The sequence below is a fragment of the Mobula birostris genome, chromosome 24 (genome assembly GCF_030028105.1).
Source record: "Mobula birostris isolate sMobBir1 chromosome 24, sMobBir1.hap1, whole genome shotgun sequence".
In the NCBI taxonomy this organism is placed as follows: Eukaryota; Metazoa; Chordata; class Chondrichthyes; order Myliobatiformes; family Myliobatidae; genus Mobula; species Mobula birostris.
Window position 1 is genome coordinate 8,357,388 of NC_092393.1, and position 24,220 is coordinate 8,381,607.

Here is a 24,220-nt window from a genome sequence, read left to right on the forward strand (position 1 = left end):
GTAAATTGGAAGGAGATGTTGGCAGGGGTGACAGCTGAGCAGCAATGACTGAGTTTCTGGGAAAAATGAAGAAAGTGCAGGACAGATTTCAGTTCTGGGCACCTCACTACAGGGCAGATGTGGATGCCATAGAGAGAATGCAGAGGAGATTTACGAGGATGTTGCTTTGATTGGAGGGTGTACCTTATGAGAATAGATTGAGTGCACTTGGTCTTTTCTTCTTGGAGTGACGGAGGATGAGAGGTGACCTGATAGAGGTGTATAAGATGATGAGGGGCATTGATCATGTGGATAGTCAGAGGCCTTTTCCCAGGGCTGAAAAATGACTAACACAAGGGGGCGTAGTTATAAGGTGCTTAAAAATACGTACAGAGAGGATGTCAGGGGTAAATTTTCACTCAGAGAGTGGTGGGTGTGTGGAATTTACTGCCAGGAAATGAGGAAGGTTCAGGACATGTCTATTCCAAAAATGAATAAATACTCAAATGGTAAAATAGCACAATCGTGGCTGACAAGGGATGTGAAAGCTATTGTAAAAGCAAAAGAAAGGGCATGAAACAAAGCAAAAATTAAAGGGAAGGTGGAGGATTGGGAAGTTTTTAAAAACTGCATTAAAATTATTAGAAGGGGAAAGATGAAATATGAAAGCAAGCTAGCAAACAATATCAAAGTGGATAGTAAAAGCTTTTTCAAGTATGTAATAAAGAAAGAGAAATGAGAGTGGACATAGGACCGTTAGAAAATGAGGCAGGAGAAATAATAACGGGGGACAAAGAGATGGCTGATGAACTAAATGAGTATTTTGCGTCAGTCTTCACTGTGGAAGACACCAGCAGCATGCCTAATGTTCTAGTGTGTGAAGGAAGAGAAGTGGGTGCAGTTACTGTTACAAGAGAGAAGGTGCTCAAAAAGCTGAAAGAATTAAAAGTACACAAGTCACCTGGACCAGGTGAACTGCACCCTAGGGTTCTGAAAGAGGTAGCGTTAGAGATTGTGGTGGCATTAGAATGATCTTTCAAAAATCATTTGACTCTGGCACAGTGCCAGAGGACTGGAAAATTGAAAATATCTCTCCACTTTTTAAGAAAGTAGGAAGGCAGTGGAAAGGAAATTATAGACCAGTTAGCCTGACATTAGTGGTTGGGAAGATATTAGAGTCATTTGTTAAGGATGAGGTGATGGAGTACTTGGTGACACATGACAAGATGGTACAAAGTCAGCATGGCTTAGTTCAGGGAAAATCCTGCCTTACGAACCTGTTGGAATTCTTTGAGGAGATTACAAGCTTTTGGAAAATCAGATCACTCTTCGATCCTGCTTTTGCCAACATACAGGCAGAAGCTGAAACAAGAGGCGGCCATAGTCAAAACCGTCCACTGATGGTCCGACCAATTGGCCTCCATGCTGCAGGACTGCTTTAATGATGTTGACTGGAACGTCTTCCATGATGAGGATATCTGGGAGTTCACGGATGGAGTCACATGCTTCATCCAGAAGTGCATCAACGATGTTGGCCCCAGAAGCCGGTCAGGATCTTCCCAAACTAAAAACCCTGGATCTATAGTTTCACGCGAGCGGCACTTAACCGCGCAACATAAAGCTTACGTTGCCGGCAATTAGCTGGAGCTCAGGAAAAGCGGCTAAGCTCTACACAAAGTTATCAAGGCTGCGATGCTCTCCCAGATGAGCTCAATCGCTTTTATGTTCGATTCGATGTCTCTAACTGAGCCTCTGAGGAAAGTTGCCGCTACAACCTGCAACCTGGTCATCTCTGAGGCCAAGGTACGTAGACGTTTCCAGCGAGTGGACAGTCGCAAGCTGCAGGACTGAATGGCTCCCCAGGGCGAGTACTTGGGATGTGCGCAGCACAACTGGCAGGTGTGTTTACTGACATTTTTAATCTTTCTGTCTCCCAGTGTAGAGTGCCCTCCTGCTTCAAATTATCCACCATTCTCCCTGTACCAAAAAAGACCAAGGAACCATGCCTGAATAACTGGTATCTTGTCGCACTCACACTCACCTCAATAATAAGCAAATACTTTGAGAAGCTGGTCAAGGATTCCACCTACAGCTTGCTACCACCCAAACTGGACTGCCTACAATTCACCTACTGACACTACCGATCGACAGATGACCCAATAGCCACTGCTCTACATACCGTCCTTACACATCAGGAAAATAAAGATGCTTATGTGAGAATGCTGTTGTTGGACTACAGTTCAGCATTCAATACCATAGTTCCATCCAGGCTTGACAGGAAGCTCAGAGGCCTTGGCCTTGACCCTGCCTTGCGCAGCTGGATCTTGGACTTCCTGTCAGATCACAGGGGCACAATTGAGAGCATCCTGACTGGCTGCATCGCTGCCTGGTATGGGAACTGTACCTCCCTTAGTCGCAGGACTCTGCAGAGAGTGGAGTGGACAGCCCAGCGCATTGGTAGTTATGAACTTCCCATGATTCAGGACACTTACAAAGACAGGTGTGTAAAAAGGGCCTGTAGGATCATTGGGGACCCGAGTCAGCCCAACCACAATCTATTCCAGCTGCTACCATCCGGGAAATGGTACCGCAGCATAAAAGCCAGGACCCACAGGCTTCTTCCACCAGGCCATCAGACTGATTAACTCGCACTGATTTGGGTGTATTCTGTGTTACATCGACTGTTCTTTTTATTATAAATTACTATGATTGCACATTGCACATTTTGACAGAGACATAATGTAAAGATTTTTATTCATGTATGTATGTGAAGGATGTAAGAAATAAGTCAATTCAAGTACAAAAGATAAAGGGGATGCAGTGGATGTTATGTATTTGGACTTTCAGAAGGCCTTTGACAAGGTGCCACACACGAGGCTGCTTATCGAGTTAAGAGCCCATGGTATTACAGGAAAGTTACTACATGGTTAGAGCATTGGCTGATTGGTAGGAGGTAGCGAGTGGGAATAACGGTCAACAAAGATCATAGCAGAGCAACTAATACTTATCTCAAATGAAACTAAGTAATTGAAACTGAATAATTAACAGATGTGAATGAGCAAAGATTTGCTATGTCTGCACTAATGTAGTAAGGTTATTTCCATGATGTAGTTGTCACATTCCTGATAAGTTCCAAGTACTCTTTGTTCAAGCTCATAATTGGTTATGAAGAATGATTAAGGGGATTGAAGCTTGTTTTGGTCTTGAGCAAAGGGGGGCAGAATTTTACTGGTTTGCTTCCATACAAAAGACAAAACTGTACAGTAGTCACTATACTGAGGTGTATATTTCCCCTTCAGAAGTTAAATCCACTCAGCCAAGATTATATGAAATCCATCTGGTAAGATCTTGTATAAAACAGTTGTAATCATTTTAAATGAAATGTGAGGCACTAAACTATCCAAGCTTGCAGCTCGAACACCATCATAGTTGTCAGCTTACATTGGGAATTTAATCTTTCTGGCTTAGTTTTGACTTTCACTCTCTGAAACTATTGGGTGAGATGTGCATTGTTATTCAGGTAATGAATTGCCAATCTTGCATTGCTGGTTTTGTAGATCGTATGCCAAAACTGGAATTGGTTTATTGCTATTGCGTGTACTGAGTTGTGGAAAGTTTTAATTTTACAGCCTTCCACGCAGATCATTTCAAATCATAAGCCCATTGAAATGGGCTTATGGGGAAAACACTAACAAGATGCAGTATTTTGTGCTACAGGTACAGAGGGAGTGCGGTACAAGTAGATAATAAGGCAGATTGTGAGCTCAAGAGTTCATAATGTACATGGTTAAATGAGGTTCTTCTTCCCCTCCCCCCCCCGCAAAAAAAAGTGATTTAAATTATGAACTGCGGTGGACATTGAGGCAGCAGCCATATGAGGGACAGGAAGGTCTAAAATGAAGAACAGCAGCAAATTACCTATTTGCCGATATCTTTCTGCGAAATGAGTTGTTTCATATTTATCATCTGACAGTCTTTGCAATAGGGAATCGATTACTCTCAAACATTCCCCGTCTCCTACAATGTTTATCAGATTATAAAACCCACCCAATAAAAAAAATTCCTCTCATAGTTCTCGTGCCAAATATATTATGCAACCTGTTGCAAATTTGTGTCAAATCAGTACCTTATACTGAACATGCTTACTCCACATTGATCAACACGGAGTTCATTGAGCGCAGTGGCGCAGATGTTGCTGCTGCTGGCTCTCAATTCCAGAGCTTTGATGCAGTTTGCATGTTCTACCCATTTCCACCAGATACTTTGGTTTCCTCCAGCATCTCAAAGTAGTACTGGCAGGTTAAATGTCCCTTGTACGGAGCAGGTGGATCAAAGGGGAGTTGAGCATGTGAGAGTTGCAGGCATACATACTCCTGTATGGCCTCCTGTACAGTCAACAACCTGGGCGACAATTCTGAATTTTCAGTTGGTTTCCATCCTGAGTAAAACTGGGCAAATGAGGTGCAAGCTACTGTCCTGTCTCCAATTGCTGCTCGTTGTGTGCGTGTTCATGTTCTTGGTGATATCTGAAGAATGGCCAATTATTTCCATATTTCTCGCAAGGTAGAGGAAACCTTTGAGTCTATCCTGAAGCTCAGAGCATTTCCATCAATTTCAGTTCCCCTCCCATTTCCCTATATCTTTTCACAAGGAGTAATTTTACAGTGAATCAATTAACCTCAGCCAGCATACCATTGAAATGTGGGAGGAAAACAAGACACCCAGAAGAAACACGCATTCATCAGGAGAAGGTGCAAGCTCCACACAGCTCCAAGGATTGGGATTGAACCTGTCCTGCTGGCGCTGAGGCAGCAGCACTACCCATTGTGCCATTTGTAATCAAACTTGAGTAATTACTGCTGGTAGGTGTCTGCTTCAGGAAAGAATAAAAGTTGGGGAAACTTTAAATAAGTTCTGCTTTTAGTTGTCATCCAAGTGACATTCTGGATAATTTGCTGTTGCCCAGCTGGACTGTTGATCTCACTAGTTCCAGGTGATCTAGATGAAGCCTGCATTTTATTGCTATCTGTGCTGATATGTGTAACTTTGTGACTTGCTTTTCTTGCAGCCTCTCGGAGAGTGTTTGGATGTATTCCGCGTCGACCCCTCTTTGGTCACCAAACATGCCAATCTAGTGCGGTTCCCACCGGACTTCCAGCCAATTCCCTGCAAGCCCCTGTTCTTTGACCTGGCTCTGAACCATGCCGTTTTCCCAGCTTTGGAGGATAAGGTGGAACAGAAAGGACGAGGGGGCTTCACTGGGTACATCAAAGGGTTCTTTGGCTTCCGTGGCTGAAGTGCGGAAGAGATTAAGTGTCTGTGTTTCATGGAAAGGTCTGTCTACTGCTGCATCTTTGGAAGCAGTTCTAGTGCTTCAGATGGTAGTAGAGACAGAATATGGCAGACTGAATTCAACCCTCGTGCTAGCCTGCCAAGATGCTGGAATCAAACAACTACAGCACTGAATGCCCCTTGTTTCCTATAAACAATGTACACACCTGAGTTTATGGTGTCATTTCCTGTCAGCAAGCCAGTAAATTACTAATATACAGGCTCCTCAAACTGTTTAATTTTTTTACTCAGCCAAAAATTATGCCACCAAACCCAGGTGGAGCCTAAGAAAAAGCAGTCAGCTAATTTTTTTTCTCCTGCCCTTGTGTGTCAATCTGATTGTGGGTGTTGGTCAGGACCAGTAGAACTGGGGGAGTGTTATTGTAAATTAGGTGATGACTCATTGTTGTGCTAATTTGTTTAAAATAGCTGATTAAGAAGTGATTAAGCAGCAGGTTATCCAGATAGAGTTCAGTCAGAGAACCTTTAAAATATGTTGCATATTATTTCTCCCTTCCCCCCTCCTCTCTCTGCCTCACTATCACTTCCTTCCTCAACCAACAGAGCACTCGATTCACTCTTACAGTAATCTGGCTACTATTTATGTTAATACATGCAGCATTCCAAATCTACATTGGGTCTTGCAATTTAGGCATCTTCATTCCTGTTGTTGAGGGTGTTCGATTCCATATCTACGTCGGGTCTTGCAATTTAGGCATCTTCATTCCTGTTGTTGAGGGTGTTCGATTGTTTAAGAGAACCACGATGCTCCTAATTTCTCACCAGGTTTTAGTCTGGCACTGACTTCCTTGCACCAGACTTTCCATTCTTAGTGAGGATTTCTTGCTAAATTAGGTGAAGAAGATGTTTATAGTCCCATTCTTGTAAGGGTCTGGACAGAACAGTTGCCCTTTTGTCGTGTATTCTTGAACAGGACCCAGTGGAGAGGAGTCACTGAAGAAATCTCAGACAAACAATTCAGTGCCCACAACAATTCCCCATGCAGCTGACCAAATACCAGTCTGCAGACCTCAGATGTGCTTGTCTCTCTTTATTCTGACAGCTGCTGCATACAGACAGGAGTGAAGGCTTGGTGTTGGTTCACCATAGCAGTTTAACATAATTGTCCAGTTCTTTAAGTCATGCTTGGTAGTAGCAGGCCAGCCGAGGAAATAGTACATAAAACCAGTGTAATGCTGGGTTATGTTCATTCAACTCTGTACTGGAACAGAGCCAATTCAGTGCCACCGATTTTTTAACCTGTTGAATTAATTTCTCACTGAAGAACTTGCAAACTATTTAATATAATCAATCCCAATGAAAACCTGGAAGCATTCCCTTTTGTTTTTAAAATGTTCTACCAAGGCAAAGGAAAAGTTTGAGAGGAATGGATCTGTACACTGAGAGTGTATCATCAATCCCTATGTGTTTGACTGAACTGAAATTAAAATCAACAAAGATTTATGTTTTCGCCACCTACTTTAACCTTGGACAAAGTTACTATCAATAGATTAAATTGGGAAATGTTTTGTTTAGAAGTCCTGAAATAAACTCTTTACCAAAAAGTGTATGTTGTAACTGTGTGAGACTCAGACTTTTTGCCTTTGCTCGAGCTAAATGAATCTGTGGCTCAATAGTGTGTGAAGATATGATGGACACTGAGGTAAACTAGACAAAACATCATACTGGCACTTCTAGCAATCAATCGTCACTCTGCCTGAGCTGGAAGATTACAGGTTCAAGCCCCTTGGTGCTTTAAACAATTGCAGTATTTAGGGAGCACTGGACTCCCTGGTGTCACTTCTTGATTTGGAATGTGACAACAGTTCCTGCTGAACTATGCTGATCATTGGGGTGGATGGCAAAGTCCCATTTCCTCTTGATCTCTCCCTAGGTTAGTTTGATCCTGAAAACACTAACCTTGCAGACAGTGACTTGCTTTGTGCAAAATGGAAGCAATGCACAGTTTGTTTAGATGGCTGCAGTAGCTAGATGCATCCATGCATTATTTAATGTAACATTCACAACCTCTTCAGACGAGATCTTAAACAAAGCTGTGTCTGACCTCAGGTTCTAAACCGATTTAATGATGGGCAGGGATCCTTCTGTTCCCACTGTTTAGTCTTCAACCAACACCTGAAAACAGTCACTGACTGTATGGTTAGGCTGCTGCATTTTCTTTTATAGCTGATTACACTTCAGAAGAAGAGGAGGATTCTGTGAATGCTGCAACAGAAAGGAAAATTCTTTGCTGGGTCTTTTTCTACCTTGTGTTTTGATTTCAGTCACAGGTAGCTAATTTTAAGAATTTGGATCCTTTTGTGTGATTTTTGTTTTCTGTTGTGGGTAAAGGCTTATTACATGAATGAACCCACAGTAAAGCGTCCAATTGAAAAGCAAAGTTAAGGTTGGAATTAATTTCTACAGAAAGTTGAAAGCAGAAATGGTGTTTGAACTTGTGTTGGCGTGTGGCCAAGTGATTAAGGCGTCGGTCTAATAGTTGTGTCCTTGAGCAAGGCACTTAACCACACATTGCTCTGCAATGACACTGGTGCCAAGCTGTATTGGCCCTCGTGCCCTTCCCTTGGACAACATCGGTGGCGTGGAGAGGGGAGACTTGCAGCATGGGCAACTGCTGCAAGTCTTCCATAAAACTGCCTAGGCCTGCACCCTGGAGACCTTCCAAGGCACAAATCCATGGTCTCACGAGACTAATGAATGCCTATTTAGGGACTTGATTACAGTACACAGTATTATAGTTTTCCATACTTCCCTTTTTAAAAATAAAATGTATAGATGATGATACAGAAAGATGAACATAGAACAGTTACAGCATCGTATGGGCCCTCCGGCACATGTTGTGTGCCAATCTTTAAGCCTCAACGATAAATCTAACCCTTCCCTCCTACACAGCTCATAATCCTCTATATTTCTTTCATCCATGTGTCTATCGAAAAGTCTTGTAAATATCCTTAATATATTTTCATCACAGCTTCTTTCAAACTGTGATAAGACTGCTGAACGGATCCTGGCCCAGGTCTGGGCCATACCCTCCAATGTCCGAACCTGCCTCTCGGTTTTTTTGCACTACCTTACTTTCCATTTTCTGTTTATGATTTGTAATTTAAATTTTTAATACTTATTATTGATTTGTACTCCAGGGAGCATGAAGAACAGAATCAAATATTGCTGTGATGATTGTACGCTCTAGTATCAATTGTTTGGTGACAATAAAGTATAAAGTATATCAGCCTTTATGATCACCCCCAGAAGTACATTCCAAGCTCTTACAACTGAGTATGTATTAAAAAAAAATCTACCTCTGACATCCTTCCAAAACATTCTTCCACTCACTGTAAAAGCATCCCCTCTGGTGTGTTCAGTTTGATCTTCCCAGGCTGTCCACTCTGTCTATGCCTCTCATAACATATGCAGTGCCTATAAAAAGTATTCACCATCCCCCCACCCTTCCAAGGGGGGAGGGACCTGGGAAGTTTTCATAGAAACCATAGAAACTACAGCACAGAAACAGGCCCTTTGGCCCTTCTTGGTTGTGCTGAACCATTTTCTGCCTAGTCCCACTGACCTGCACAGGGACCATATCCCTCCATACACCTCCCATCCATGTATCTGTCCAATTTATTCTTAAATGTTAAAAAAGAACCAGCATTTACCACCTCATCTGGCAGCTCATTCCATACTCCCACCACCCTCTGTGTGAAGAAGCCCCCCCAATGTTCTCTTTAAACTTTTCCCCCCTCACCCTTAACCCATGTCCTCTGGTTTTTTTCTCCCCTTGCCTCAATGGAAAAAGCCTGCTTGCATTCACTATCAATACCCATCATAATTTTATATACCTCTATCAAATCTCCCCTCATTCTTCTACGCTCCAGGGAATAAAGTCCTAACCTATTCAACCCTTCTCTGTAACTGAGTTTCTCAAGTCCCAGCAACATCCTTGTAAATCTTCTCTGCACTCTTTCAACCTTATTTATATCCTTCCTGTAATTTGGTGACCAAGACTGAACACAATACTCCAGATTTGGCCTCACCAATGCCTTATACAACCTCATCATAATATTCCAGCTCTTATACTCAATACTTTGATTAATAAAGGCCAATGTACCAAAAGCTCTCTTTACGACCCTATCTACCTGTGATGACACTTTTAGGGAATTTTGTATCTGTATTCCCAGATCCCTCTGTTCCACTGCACTCCTCAGTGCCTTACCATTAACCCTGTATGTTCTACTTTGATTTGTCCTTCCAACGTGCAATACCTCACACTTGTCTGTATTAAACTCCATCTGCCATTTTTCAGCCCATTTTTCCACCTGGTCCAAGTCCCTCTGCAGGCTCTGAAAACCTTCTTCACTGTCTACTACACCTTCAATCTTTGTATCATCAGCAAATTTGCTGATCCAATTTACCACATTATCATCCAGATCCATGTTTTATTGTTTTACAACATTGAATCACAGTGAATTTAATTTGGCTTCTTTTGAGACTGATCAACAGAAAGACTTTTCGTGTTACAGAGCTCGTAAAAAATGATGAAACTGACTTTTTAACATCGTGAACCAGCGTGTTGTTAAGTCTCCTGCTCACTGTGAAAATGGGGACACCTCCCTCTCCCTTATTAAGGAGAGAGACAGAATCTGTGGGTTGCCGAATGCCGGATGAAATGCGATAGTCTTTGGGGTAACTGCAAGGGCTGTGTCTTTGCTATCGCCTAGCTCACGCTTGTGCTTGGTAACGGGTGCGGGTTTTTTTTTGCTGGGGGGAGGGGGATCATTGCTTGCTGCTTACGTGCGGGAGGAGGGAACTGGGGGGGTGGAAATTAAGGGTTCTCACATTTAACTTGTTCATTCTTTGGGGTACTCTGTTTTCGTGGATGGTTGTGAAGAAAAAGTTTTTCATGATGTACATTGTATACATTTCTGACATTAAATTGAACCTTTATGTCAAGGTGAAAACAGATCTCCACAAAGTGATCTAAATTACAAATATAAAACACAAAATAATTGCATAATTATTCACCCTCTTCATGTCAGTATTTAGTATTTGACAACAATTACAGCCTTGTCTGTGTGGATAGGTCTCTATCAGCTTTGCACATCTGGACACTGCAATTTTCCCATTCTTTACAAAACTGCTCAAGTTCTGTCAGATTGCATGGGGATCATGAGTGAACAGCCCTTTTCAAGTCCAGCCACAAATTCTTAATTGGATCAAGGTCTGGACTCTGACTTGGCCACCCAGGGCATTAACTTTGATGTTTTTAAGCCATTCCTGTGTAGCTTTGGCTTTATGCTTGGGGTCATTGTCTTGCTAGAAAACAAACCTCCCAAGTCGCAGTTCTCTTGAAGACTGCATCAGGTTTTCCTCTAGGCTTCTCCTGTAATTTTGCTGTATTCATTTTACCCTCCACCTTTACAAGCCTTCCAGGGCCTTCTGCAGTGAAGCATCCCCACAGCATGATGCAGCTACCACTACACTTCATGGCAGGGATGGTGTGTTTTTGATGATGTGTAGTGTTTAGCTTATGCCAAACATCACATTTAGTCTGATGGCCAAAAAGCTCAATTTTGGTTTTATCAGACCATAGAACTTCCTTCCAGATGACTTCAGAATCTCCCACATGCCTTCTGGCAAACTCTAGCCGAGATTTCACGCAAGGTTCTTTTTTCCCAACAGTGGCTTTCTCTTTGCTACTCTCCCATTAAGCTGCAACTGGTGAGGTACCTGGGCAACAGTTGTTATATGTGCATCTCAGCCACTGAAGCTTGTAACTCCTCCAGGATTGTCTTGGGTCTCTTGATGGCCTCCCTCACTAGTTTCCTTCTCACTGTCACTCAGGTTTCGAGGATGTCCTGCTCTAGGCAGATTTACAGCAGTGCCATATTTTTTCCATTTCTTGACGACTTCTTGTACCCCAAGAGTGACTTGGGAATTTTCTTGTATCCATCTCCTGACTTGTGTTTTTCAATAATCTTTTCGTGGAGTTGCTTAGAGTGACTTTGGTTTCATGGTGTAGTTTTTGCCAGGATACTGACTCACCAACGGTTGGATATATGTGTATTATTACTACAATCATTCGAAACACCTTGACTGCACATGGGTCTCCAAAAAACAATCTCAATTTAACTAATTATGTGATTTCTAAAACCAATCGGCTGCACCAGTGATTATCTGGTGTGTCATATTAAAGGGGTGTGAATACTTATGCAATCAATTATTTTGTATTTCTAATAAATTTAGATCACTTCATGCAGATCTGTTTTCAGTTTGACACGAAAAACACTTTATCTGTTGATCAGTGTCAAATATGCTAAATTGTTGTAAAACAATGAAATATGAAAACTTCGGGGGGGTGAATACTTGCATGAGCACTGTACTTCTCATCTTCCTTTGCTCTAAAGAGAAAAGTTCCATTTCATTTTAGAGGTGAAATGAGATATTCATGGGATAAATCATTTACACTGCGTGGTCTGTTTTCTGCTGCAATGTTTTGTCATTTTTGTTTTCTGTTGCTTCTGCTGAAATTTATCAACTATTCTGTCTACTATTGTCTGCTTGCCTGTGTGCAATGCATATGGCCTGGATAGTGTAGCAGTTAACACAATGCTATTGCAACTCGAGGCATTGGAGTTCAATGCATACCTCCCCTGTAAGAAGGTTGTACGACATCTCTGTGGAATGCATGGGTTTTCTCTGGATGCTCCAGGTTCCCCTTACAGTCCAGAGGTGTACCGGTTGTTGTCCTGTGGCTAGGCTAGGTTTAGGGTTAAATTGGGGGTTGCTGAGCAACCTGGCTCAAAGGGCCTACTCTGCACTGTATCTCTAAATAAATTTCGCAAATCAGTGGGTTTTGTCTACTTTTTGTTTGGGATCCATTTTGTTGGCAGCCACTAGTAAAAACTTGATAGAGTTCCTCTTCATGCCTACCGTCCCATGAGATTCCACATCCAAAACATCTTTACCTCTCCACCTCTGCTTTCTGCAGGGATTGCACCCTCCATGATTCCTTTGTCCATTCGTCCCTCCCCACTGATCTCCCTCCTTGCAAATGACCTAAGTTCTACATCTACCCCTTCACCTCCTCTCTCGCCTTCATTCAGAGCCCCAAACAATCCTAGCTGAGGCAATACTTCACCCGTGAATCTGCTGGGGTTGTCTATTGTGTCCGGTCCTCTCGATGTTGGTGAGACCCATCGTAAGTTGGGAGAATGCTTCATTGAACACCTCTGCTCCATCCACCAAAAGTGGAACTTACTGATGCCCAAACATTTTGATTCCAATCCCATTCCATTCTGACATGTCCCAAGATCAGGCTACCCTCAGAGTGGAGACATACCATCTTCTATTCCATCTGTGTAGCCTCCAATTTGGTGGCATGGATATTGATTTCTCCTGTTTTAAAAAAAAATCCCTACCCATCCTTTTTTCTATTCCCCAGGCTGGCTTCTTAGCTCTTCTCACTTGTCTGTCACTTCCCCGGTGCCCCTCCTCCTTCCCTTTTTCCCTTGGTCCACTCTCCTCTCCCATCAGATTTGTCCCTCTCCAGAACATAAGAAATAGGAGCAGGAGTAGGCCATCTGGCCCATCGAGCCTGTTCCGCTACTCAATAAGAACGTGGCTGATCTCCACCTACCTGCCTTTTCCCCATAACCTTTAATATTCCAGCCCTTTACCTGCCCACATGGGTTCACCTATCACCTAGCTATCCTCCTCCCCACTCCCCCACCTTTTTATTCTGGCATCTTCCCCCTTTCTTTCCAGTCCTGAAGATGGGTCTTGGCCCGAAACGTTGACTGTTTGTTCATTTCTATAGATGCTGCCAGACCTGATGAGTTTTTCCAGCCTGTTCATTATGCCCAGCTAAATGCCTCTATTCATCTTGCTTCAATCACTTCCCCTGGCAGCACATTCCAGCACCTACTGCTCTGTTTTCATAATTGTCCAGCTATGCTGTGTGTCTGTGAGAATGCCCTTGTAACAGAATCTGGTCTCCAGCTGTATCAAGTCTCAATGTCAAGTTTACTGTGGTGACCATTGTGCAAAGATTGCCAAGAGGTGTGGGCCATGAAGGAAGTGAAAATCTGCAAAAGACCAAACTGGAATGAACCAAGAACAATGGAAGTGGGCAAAAACAGTTCCACAAAATAACGACCTCCATTACTTTCATATGTTTTGTTTGCTTCCACTGACCTTGACTTCTTCCAGTTTGCTGGTCATGGTGAGCAGAGGCAATATGTGCCATTAACTGTGAAGTTCGCAACCTATAATGTCAGGACCATCATGGACAACCCAGTCTTGACACACCTGAGTCTCACTCAGAAACTTGAAATTGCATCCCTGAGTGAGATGCGATGGCCAGGAGACATTTGAACCTAGGGGATAGGAACAGAAGGAATGTCAAACCATTTTCCATGGCAAGGGCTTTGTTGTTAAAATTAAGTTGGCCTGGCTTCTTGTCATCTTCCAGTGGGATAAGTGAAATGCCTCTCTACATATCAGCTTACTCAAACAGGGAACCTGCACACCACAGTTGTGAGTTAATGTGGATCAGCCATGGAACGTCAACCTTAGAAAAGCCCTTCTACAATTTATTCAGTACAGCATTGAGATGGCTTCAGTGAAGAACCTAGCTTGCTTTAAAAGGACTTTATGATGTCCCCAAATTGAGAACTACATCAAATGCTGGTAATAGTATGGCTTTATTATGTTAATCAACCTGTCTGTATTGTAGTTGGGTTTGTTTTAAAGATCTGAGGTATTTCCACAGCATTGCTAAATATTTGTTGGAACTCCCTTCTAAACTTGCATGAATTTAGGGATGGGCCTGGGTGAATTTTTTTCTCTACAGGTAACGATACTAAATGTTGCCCAAGCTGTTCTTGAACCACACCCACTCCGGTTTTTTTCCGATACAGGAATGCTGATAGGAACGTTACAATACTTATTGCTCTTGGCTTCTGAAAAATCCACATCTGTACCGCATAGCTCTGTCTGGTTACATGGTAGCCTCTGATTCTAAAACCATTCTAGAAATGTCCATAAAATCCAACATATCCTTTAATGTAGCAGCAAGACAGAGTTGAAATGTAGAAGGTGCATTGTTTGAATGAAGTGATAAACTAACCTCTTACATTTGATTGGATGTTGAACAGTTGGAGATGCCAAGAGATGAGGGAACTGGTAGTTTGCGGAGTCTGTGGAAGTACAAGCAGCTTGAGAGAGAGGAAAAAAAGAGGAAGATAGAATACAGCATAGGGAAGTGTGAGATTATGCACTTTGGTGCATAGGAAGAAAATTCAGAAATCAGAAGTGCAAGGGGCTTGGAAGTCCTAGATCCCAATTCCCTTCAGGTTAACTTGCAAGTTCAGTTGGTAGTAAAGACAGCAAAAGCAATATTCATATTCATTTTGAGAGGACTGGAATATAAAAGCAACGATTTACTGCTGAGACCTTATAAGCCAATGGTCAGACCACATTTGGAATATTGTGAGCAATTTAGGGCCCTGTATCTAAGGGAAAATGGGTGTCCAGAGGTGCTTGGTTCACGAGTGATCCATGGAGGGGAACGTCGACTCAGACCATGAGAGGCCTGCGTCGGACGTTTTCATGCCTTACAAGGCACAGATTGGAAGTCTGTGTGGGCGCCACTCCTCACACAGACTAGAGCAATGTGTGATTAAGTGCCTTGCTCAAGGGCACAAACACGCTGCCACAGCTGAGGCTCGAACTAGCGACCTTGAGATAACTAGACGAACGCCTTAACCATTTGGCCACATGCCCAACACATCCAAGGAATGCAAAGATAAACGTATGCCCCCCCGCCCAGCACATCGTTATGTACCACAAACCAGACATCGGAGCAGAATTAGGCCATCTGCTCTGCCATTCAAACATGGCTGATCCTATTATTTCCTCATCAACTCCAGTTCCCAGCCTTCTCCCCGTAACCTTTGATGCCATGTCCAACCAAGGACCTATCAATTTCTACCTTAAATACACCTAACAACCTGGCTTCCACAGCTGCCTGTGGCAACAAATTCCACAAATTCTCCACCCTTTGGCTAAAGAAATTTCTCCGCATCTCTGTTTTAAAAAGATGCACCTCTATCCTGAGGCTGTGCCCTCTTGTCCTAGACTCTCCCACCATGGGAAGCATCCTTTCCACATCTACTCTGTCTAGGCCTTTCAATGAGATCCCGCCCCCACCCCATCCTTCTGAATTCCAGCGAGTAATAGTCATAGTCATACTTTATTGATCCTGGGGGAAATTGGTTTTCGTTACAGTTGCAGCATAAATAATAAATAGTAATAACACACATAAAAAGTACAGACCCAGAGCCATCAAACGTTCGTTGTATGATAACCCTTTTATTCCTGGAATCATCCTTGTGAACCTCCCCTGGACCCTCTCCAATGCCAGCACATCTTTTCTAAATTGAGGAGCCCAAAACTGTTCACAGTACTCAAGGTGAGGCCTCACCAGTGCCTTATAAAACCTCAGCATCACATCCTTGCTCTTGTATTCTAGACCTCTTGAAATGACTGCTAACATGGCATTTGCCTTCCTCACCACCAACTCAACCTGCAAGTTAACCTTCAGGGTGTTCTACACAAGGACTCCAAAGTCCCTCTGCATCTCACAAATGTTGGGGACATGTTTCACTCTGTGTTTCAATGCACATGTTATAAACGAATGAATGATGAACATTGTGTCTCTGGGCCTGTACTCGATGGATTTCAGAAGCATGGGGTGGTGGGTGGGGATCTCATTGAAATCTAATGAAAGGCCTGGATTGGGTGGACATGGAGAGGATGTTCTCATTAGTAAGAGAGTCTAGGATCTGAGAACAGAACATCAGAATAAAGGGACATCCTTTAATACTGAGATGAGCAGTATTTTTATCAGCCAGAGGCTGGTGAATGTGAGGAATATGTTCCCACAGAGGGCTGTGTAGGCTATGTCTTTTGGGTATTTTTAAGGCAGAGATTGATTACTTCCTGATTGGTATAGAGGTTAAGGGTTACGGGGAGAAGATGGAAGAATGGGTTGAAAAAAGTCAGCGATAATAGAATGGTGGACTAGACTTGATGGGCTGAATAGTTTATTTCTGTTCCTATACCTTATGGTACAAGAGACTCTGACTTCAAACAATGCATGGTTCTTCTGGTGTTTTGTTCAATATTTATCCTTCAATAACCAACCTTTGGAAAATGGATTATATATGACAGGTTGTCCACCAACAGCCCGTAAAGACGCAGAAGGTGAACAAACTGAGAAACATCCCACATAGCGGAGCCAGTCCTCGAGGCAAGGGTGCCTCCAGGGCTTGTTCTGCCCTGGAATCCCTGAATACCTGTGATAGCTGGCCGCTGGTAATGCTTCAGAATGTTTTCAATGAGTCCAAGGTAGATTATTTTCAGAACACTCCAAATATTTTTAAATAATCTCATTTTATTTATTTAAAATTAAAGCCATATTTATTACCAGAAAATAATTTAAAACATTAAACTGAAGTGTATCTAAGTTCAAAGTAAATTTATTATCAAAGTACATATATGTCACCATATACAACCCTGAGATGCATTTTCTTGTGAGCATACACTATGCAAAAGACAACAAATTGCAAATCCAAAAAAAAGGGATAATCATAAATAAGTCGGCAATAAATATCAAGCACGAGATAGAGTCCTTGAAAGTGAATCCATAGGCCGTGGGAACATTTCAATGATGGGGTTAGTGAAGTAATCCCCTTTGTTTCAAGAGCCTGATGGTTGAGGGGTAATAACTGTTCCTGATCCTGTGGCACATACAGTGGCATGAAAAAGTTTGGGTACCCCGGTCAAAATTTCTGTTACTGTGAATAGCTAAGCGAATAAAAGATGAACTGATTTCCAAAAGGCATAAAGTTAAAGATAACATATTTCTTTAATATTTTAAGCAAGATTACTTTTTTATTTCCATCTTTTACAGTTTCAAAATAACAAAAAAGGAAAAGGGCCCGAAGCAAAAGTTTGGGCACCCTGCATCACAGTATTTAGTAACACACCCTCTGGCAAGTATCACAGCTTGTAAATGCTTCCGTAGCCAGCTAAGAGTCTTTCAATTCTTGTTTGGGGGATTCTTCCTTGCAAAAGGCTTCTAGTTCTGTGAGATTCTTGGGCCATCTTGCATGCACTGCTCTTTTGAGGTCTATCCACAGATTTTCGATGATGTTTAGGTCAGGGGACTGTGAGGGCCATGGCAAAACCTTCAGCTTGTGCCTCTTGAGGTAGTCCATTGTGGATTTTGATGTGTATTTAGGTTCATTATCCTGTTGTAGAAGCCATCCTCTTTTCATCTTCAGCTTTTTACAGACGGTGTGATGTTGCTTCCAGAATTTGCTGGTATTTAATTGAATTCATTCTTCCCTCTACCAGTGAAATGTTCCCCGTGCCACTGGCTTCAACACAAGCCCAAAGCATGATCGATCCACTCCCGTGCTTAGCAGTTGGAGAGGTGTTCTTTGCATGAAATTCTGCACACTGTTTTCTCCAAATATACCTTTGCTCATTGTGGCCAAAAAGTTCTATTTTAACTTCATCAGTCCACAGGATATACACATACATACACACACAGTGTAGCTTCTTCGATGTGTTGGATCCAGGTTAGATCCTCAGAGATATTGACACCCAGGAATTTGAAATTGCTTATTTTTTCCACTTCTGATCCCTCTATGAGGACTGGTGTGTGTTCCCTTGTCTTACCCTTTCTGAAGTCCACAATCAGTTCTTTGGTCTCACTGACGTTGAGTGCCAGGTAGTTGCTATGACACCACTTGACTAGCTGACGTCCTTTCATGTATGTCTCCTCACATCACCATCTGAAATTCTGCCAACAATGGTTGTGTCATCAGCAAATTTATGGATGGCATTTGATCTGTTCCTAGCCATACAGTCATGGGTATAGAGAGATTAGAGCAGTGGGTTAAGCACACGCCCTGAGGTGTGCCAGTGTTGATCATCCTTAGCTTGGGCTTGGACCTGTGGTCTGATACTGATTGTAAATTGTTAATATTGTATAAAGTGATAGTCCCGCCAATATACAATCTATTTTCCTTCCCCCTTAGTCCTTCCTTACAACCTTGTAAAGTACATGGTCATTAGACCAAAGTTTGCTGTGACTACCGTCATGAGCAAGTTCTGACAAATTGTTGACTACAATTCTCCAATTAGATAACAGGTTTTCTTCAGTTCTACTTGTTGTGCAATTATTGTTTACAGAGGCAAGGTGTGCGGCAAAGCCCAGTGTTATCTGACTGTTCATCGCAGCTCGGGGGCAGTGCCAAGATTTGTAGGACTTGAGGAGGTCAGAAAGGGTGAGACTGTGGAACAATCTGAAAAGAATGAGGATTTTAAAATTGGCTCCTGCTCTCAAAGTGTCAGTGTGGGTCAGTAGCTTCAGGACAACGGGGCAGAGATCTTGGCATGAACTGGTTAAACAGCCCCAAAAATTTCATACGCACAAGTTTAAAGTGTGGAAGGCTGACCAGAAGAGACACAGAAGGGTCTGGATCTCAAAGTATCGAGGATATACGTAGGAACTGCAGATTAGCTGTGGAACCCAGGAAGTGGAGTTATAGATTCATATGGCATGGCAACAGGCCATTCGGCCCAATAGATCTATGTAGACCAAGATTCTCATCTAAGCTAGTCCTATTTGCCTATATCCCACCCAAACCTTCCCTGTTCAAGTGCCTTTTTAATGTTGTTAAAGTACCTCCTCAACCACTTCCTCTGGCAGCTCATTCCATACTTGGTCACTCTCTGGGTGGAAAAAGTTGCCCCTCAGGTTCCTATTAAATCTATCCCTTCTCACCTTAAACCAATGCCTTCTAGCTCTTGATTTCCCCATCCCTGGAAAAAAGACTGCATATTTATCCTATCCATGCACCTTATACACCTCTATAAGATCAGAGAAAACCCTGATCTCAAGCTTCTGCTGCCTTCTGGTTACACCCACTCATGAGAAGGGCTTTGTGAGTAAAGCCCGAGGGAAAAATCAGAGCTGGATTTCGTAAGGCAGTCCAAAGTTGAGTTCAACACTGACTGACTGATTTGGTCCCCTAATCTGAGGAAAGACATCCTTGCGTTAGAGGGAGTACAAAGAAGGTTCACCAGATTGATTCCTGGGATGGCAGGACTTTCATAGGATGAAAGACTGGATCGACTAGGCTTATACTCGTTGGAATTTAGAAGATTGGGGGGGGATCTTATTGAAACGTATAAAATCCTAAGGGAATTGGACAGGCTAGATGCAGGAAGATTGTTCCCAAGGTTGGGGAAGTCCAGAACGAGGGGTCACAGTTTGAGGATAAAGGGGAAGCCTTTTAGGACCGAGATGAGGAAAATCTTCTTCACACAGAGAGTGGTGAATCTGTGGAATTCCCTGCCACAGGAAACAGTTGAGGCCAGTTCATTGGCTATATTTAAGAGGGAGTTAGATATGGCCCTTGTGACTAAAGGGATCAGGGGGTATGGAAAGAAGGCAGGTACAGGGTTCTGAGTTGGATGATCAGCCATGATCATACTGAATGGCGGTGCAGGCTCGAAGGGCTGAATGGCCTACTCCTGCACCTATTTTCTATGTTTCTATGACAATCCCTGACACCGCTGGTGCCAAACTGTATCAGTCTCTGCAGTTCCTTTGGATTTATCAGTGCATGGAATGGGGGCAGAGCCTGCTGCAAGGCAACAGCTTGCTCTCTGTATCCTATTTCCCTGGCTTGTGTATCATGTAGACAGCGAGGACGCTACATCCGTGGTCAACCCTAACCAACCGGGGCACTCAAATAAGATCACCGCTCATTCTTGTATGCTCCGCTGAAAAACCTTTCTTCATAACTCTGTTCCTTGAGTCCCAGTAACATCATTATAAATCTTCTCTGTATTATTTCCAGATTAATGTCATCTTTCCTTTAGCACGCTGACTAAAACAGAATACAATATTCCAGATACAGCCTTACCAATATCTGATACATGACATCCCTGATATTGAAGGCCATTGTGCCAAAAACTTCTTCACCATCCTGTCTACCTACAATACCACTTCAGAGATTAAACCTGATTCTGATCTGAAGGCAAAGGTTCACATCTGTAAAGAGAAAACTATTAAGCAATGAAGCAGTTGGATTGTTGGGAGATGAAGTGGTAAAATGAGGATGCAATCACTGTAAACAAAAGCAATTGCCTTAACTCTTTGGCAATCGTAACCATTGGGGGAGGGGTGGGGGTGGAGGAGAGAGAGACAGACAGACAGAGACCGAGACCCACTTTCATGCTTCAAACTTTCTGGGACTGTCCCCACTTTCCCTGGATGATTGCAGCTGTACAGTGATTTAATCTCCCCTTGACCAACAGTCCGTACCAAACCAAAAGAATGAACAGAATCTCTAATTAAGGTTCCTATTTTATTGTAAGCTCTCAAATCACCATCCACATGATGTATCCAACAGTACATTGTGACTGTAGTAAGTGCCATGGCGTGAGGTGCACATCAACAATTACACCAAGACTTCTTCAGCCAAATTCCTGAGCCCATAGCCTTTCTCTCTGTGATGGAACAGTGCATTAGGCTCATGGAAACAAACCGTCTAAACCAAGGGTTCCTAGCCATAAAAAACATTGAGAACCCCTGGTCTATAGCAACACATAAACCTTCATCCTTTCATAGAAATAGAATAATACAGCATGGGAACAGGTCCTCCAGTCCTCAATATCTGTACTGACCACGGTGCCAATTAATCCCATTTGCTTGCATGTGGCCTGTATCTCTTCATTCCCTGTGTGTTAGACCATAAGACTAAAAGACACAGGGAGCCGAATTAGGCAATTTAGCCCATTGAGTCTGCTCCACCATTGAATCATGGCTGATCCTTTTCTCCCCTCCTCAACCCTATTCCTCGGCCTTCTCCCTGTAACCTTTGATGTCATGTCCAATCAAGAACGTATCAAGCTCTGCCTTAAGTACACTCAATGACCTGGCTTCCACAGCTGCTTGCAGTAATAAATTCCACAAATTCACCACCCTCTGGCTAAAGTAATTTCTCTGCATCTCTGTTTTAAATCTTTGTGCTCTCTTGTCCTAGACTCCCTCACCATGGGAAAGATCCCTTCCACATCTATTCTGTCTAGGCCTTTCAATATTTGAAAGGTTTCAATGAGATCCCCCCTCATCCTTCTAAATTCCAGCAAGTACAGACCTAGAGCTATCAAACGTTGCTCATATGATAACACTTCCATTCCCAGAATCATCCTTGTGAACCTCCTCTGGACCCCCTCCAATTCCAGCACATCTCCTCTAAATTGAGGAGCCCAAAACTGTTCACAATACTCAAGGTGAGGCCTCACCAGTGCCTTATAAAGCCTCAGCATCACATCCTTGCTCTTCTATTCTAGACCACTTGAAATAAAAGCTAATATTGCATTTGCCCTCCTCACCACTGTCAACCTTCAAGTTGATCTTCAGGGTGTTCTGCACAAGGACTCCCAAGTCCCATTGCATCTCAGATTTTTCCCCATTTAGAAAATAGTCTGCACGTTTATTTCTACTACCAAAGTGTATGAGCATGCATTTTCCAACATTGCGTTTCATTTTCCACTCTCTTGCACATTCTCCTAAACTGTCTGCAGCCTACCTGTTTCCTCAACACTACCTGCCCCTCCACCAATTTTTGTATCATCTGAAAACTTGGCAACAAAGCCATCTATTCCATCATCTAAATCATTGACATACAGCATAGAACAAAAGAGGTCCCAACACCAACCCCTATGGAACACCACTAGTCACTGGCAGCCAACCGGACAGGGATCCTTTTATTCCCACTCACTGCCTCCTACCAATCAGCCAATCCTCTAACCATGTCAGTAAGTTTCCTGTAATACAATGGGCTCTTAACTTGGTAAGCAGCTTCATGTGTGGCACCTTGTCTGAAGGTCCAAATATACAACATCCACTACATCCTCTTTATCTATCCTACATGTAATCTCCTCAAAGAATTCCAATAGGTTTGTTAGGCGAGATTTTCCCTGGTCAGGCTAATTGGTCTATAATTTCCTTTCTACTGCCTTCCCCCTTTCTTAAAGAGTGGAGCAACATTTGCAAATTTTCAGTCCTCTGGCACCATGGCAGAGTCCAATGATTTTTGAAAGATCATTACTAATGCCTCCACAATCTCTAATGCTACCTTTTTCAGCACCTTAGGGTGCAGTTCATCTGGTCTGGGTGACTTATGTACCCTTCGGTCTTTCAGCTATTTGAGCACCTTCTCCCTTGTAATAGTAACTGCGGTCACTTCTCTTCCCTCACACCCTTCAACATCTGGCACATTGCCAGTGTCTTCCACAGTGAAGACTGATGCAAAATATTCATTTAGTTCATCTGCCATTTTCATTATTATTTCTCCAGCCTCATTTTCTAGTGGTCCTATATCCGCTCTCATCTCTCTTCTATTTTTGACATATTTGGAAAAAGCTTTTACTATCCACTTTGATATTGTTTGCTAGCTTGCTTTCATATTTCATCTTTTTCCTCCTAATGATTCTTTTAGTTGCTTTCTGTACATTTTTAAAGATTCCCACTCCTCTATTTCCCACTAATTTTTGCTTTGTTGTATGCCCTCTCTTTTGCTTTTACATTGGCTTTGACTTCCCTTGTCAGCCACAGTTGTACTATTTTGCCATTTGAGTATTTCTTCGTTTTTGGAATGTATCTGTCATACACCTTCCTCATTTCTTCCCAGAATCTCACACCATTGCTGTTCTGCTGTCATCCCTGCCAGCATCTCCTTCCAATTTACTTTAGCCAACTCCTCTCTCGTACCACTGTAATTTCCCTTACTCACAAGACTACAAGATCAGCAGAAGTAGGCCATTCGGGCCATCGAGTCTGCTCCGCCACTCCACCATGAGCTAAACTATCCTGCCACCTAGTTCCAATTTCTGGCTTTTTCCCCATATCTCTTGATACCCTGACCAATTAGATACCTATCAATCTCCTCCTTAAACACCCTCAACGATCGGGCCTCCACAGCTGTATGTGGCAACGAATTCCATAAATCCATGACCCTCTGGCTAAAAAAATTTCTCCTCATCTCTGTTTTAAATGGGTACCCTCTAATTCTAATTCTAATTCTTGTCCTGGACTCACCCACTAAGGGAAACAACCTTTCCACATCTACTCTGTCCAACCCTTTCAACATTCAAAATGTTTCTATGAGATCCCCTCTCATTCTTCTATACTCGAATGAATACAGTCCAAGAGCCAACAAACACTCCTCATATGTTAGCCCCTGCATTCCAGAAATCATCCTCGTAAATCTTCTCTGAACTCTCTCCAACATCAGTACATCCCTTCTAAGATAGGGGGCCCAAAACTGCACACAGTATTCCAAATGAGGTCTCACCAGTGCCCCATAGAGCCTCATCAACACCTCCTTACTCTTATACACTATTCCTCTTGAAATGAATGTCAACATAGCATTCGCTTTCCTTACTGCCGATTCAACCTGGTGGTTAACCTTTAGGGTATCCTGCACAAGGACCCCCAAGTCCCTTTGCACTTCCGATTTTTGAATTTTCTCCCCATCTAAATAATAATCTACCTGATTATTTCTTCTTCCGAAATGTACAACCGTACATTTCTCAACATTGTATCTCATCTGTCATTTCTTTGCCCACTCTCCTAAACTGACCAAGTCTCTCTGCAACCTTTCCATTTCTTCAACACTTCCTGCTCCTCCACTTATCTTGGTGTCATCCACAAATTTAGCCACAAAACCATTTAATCCATAATCTAAATCATCAATATACATTGTAAAAAGAAGCGGCCCCAACACCAACCCCTGCGGAATAC

General features: G+C 42.7%; 1 protein-coding gene across 1 annotated transcript in view; it reads left to right on the top strand.

The window, feature by feature from the left end:
- srp68 (signal recognition particle 68) overlaps positions 1 to 6,888 on the top strand; it is a 74,539-nt gene extending 67,651 nt beyond the window's left edge. The window contains exon 16 of the mRNA XM_072242716.1: positions 5,048 to 6,888. Coding sequence (XP_072098817.1) covers positions 5,048 to 5,275 — 228 coding nt within the window. The 3' untranslated portion in view covers positions 5,276 to 6,888. The remainder of the gene's footprint in view (positions 1 to 5,047) is intronic.
- Positions 6,889 to 24,220: the final 17,332 nt, after the last annotated feature.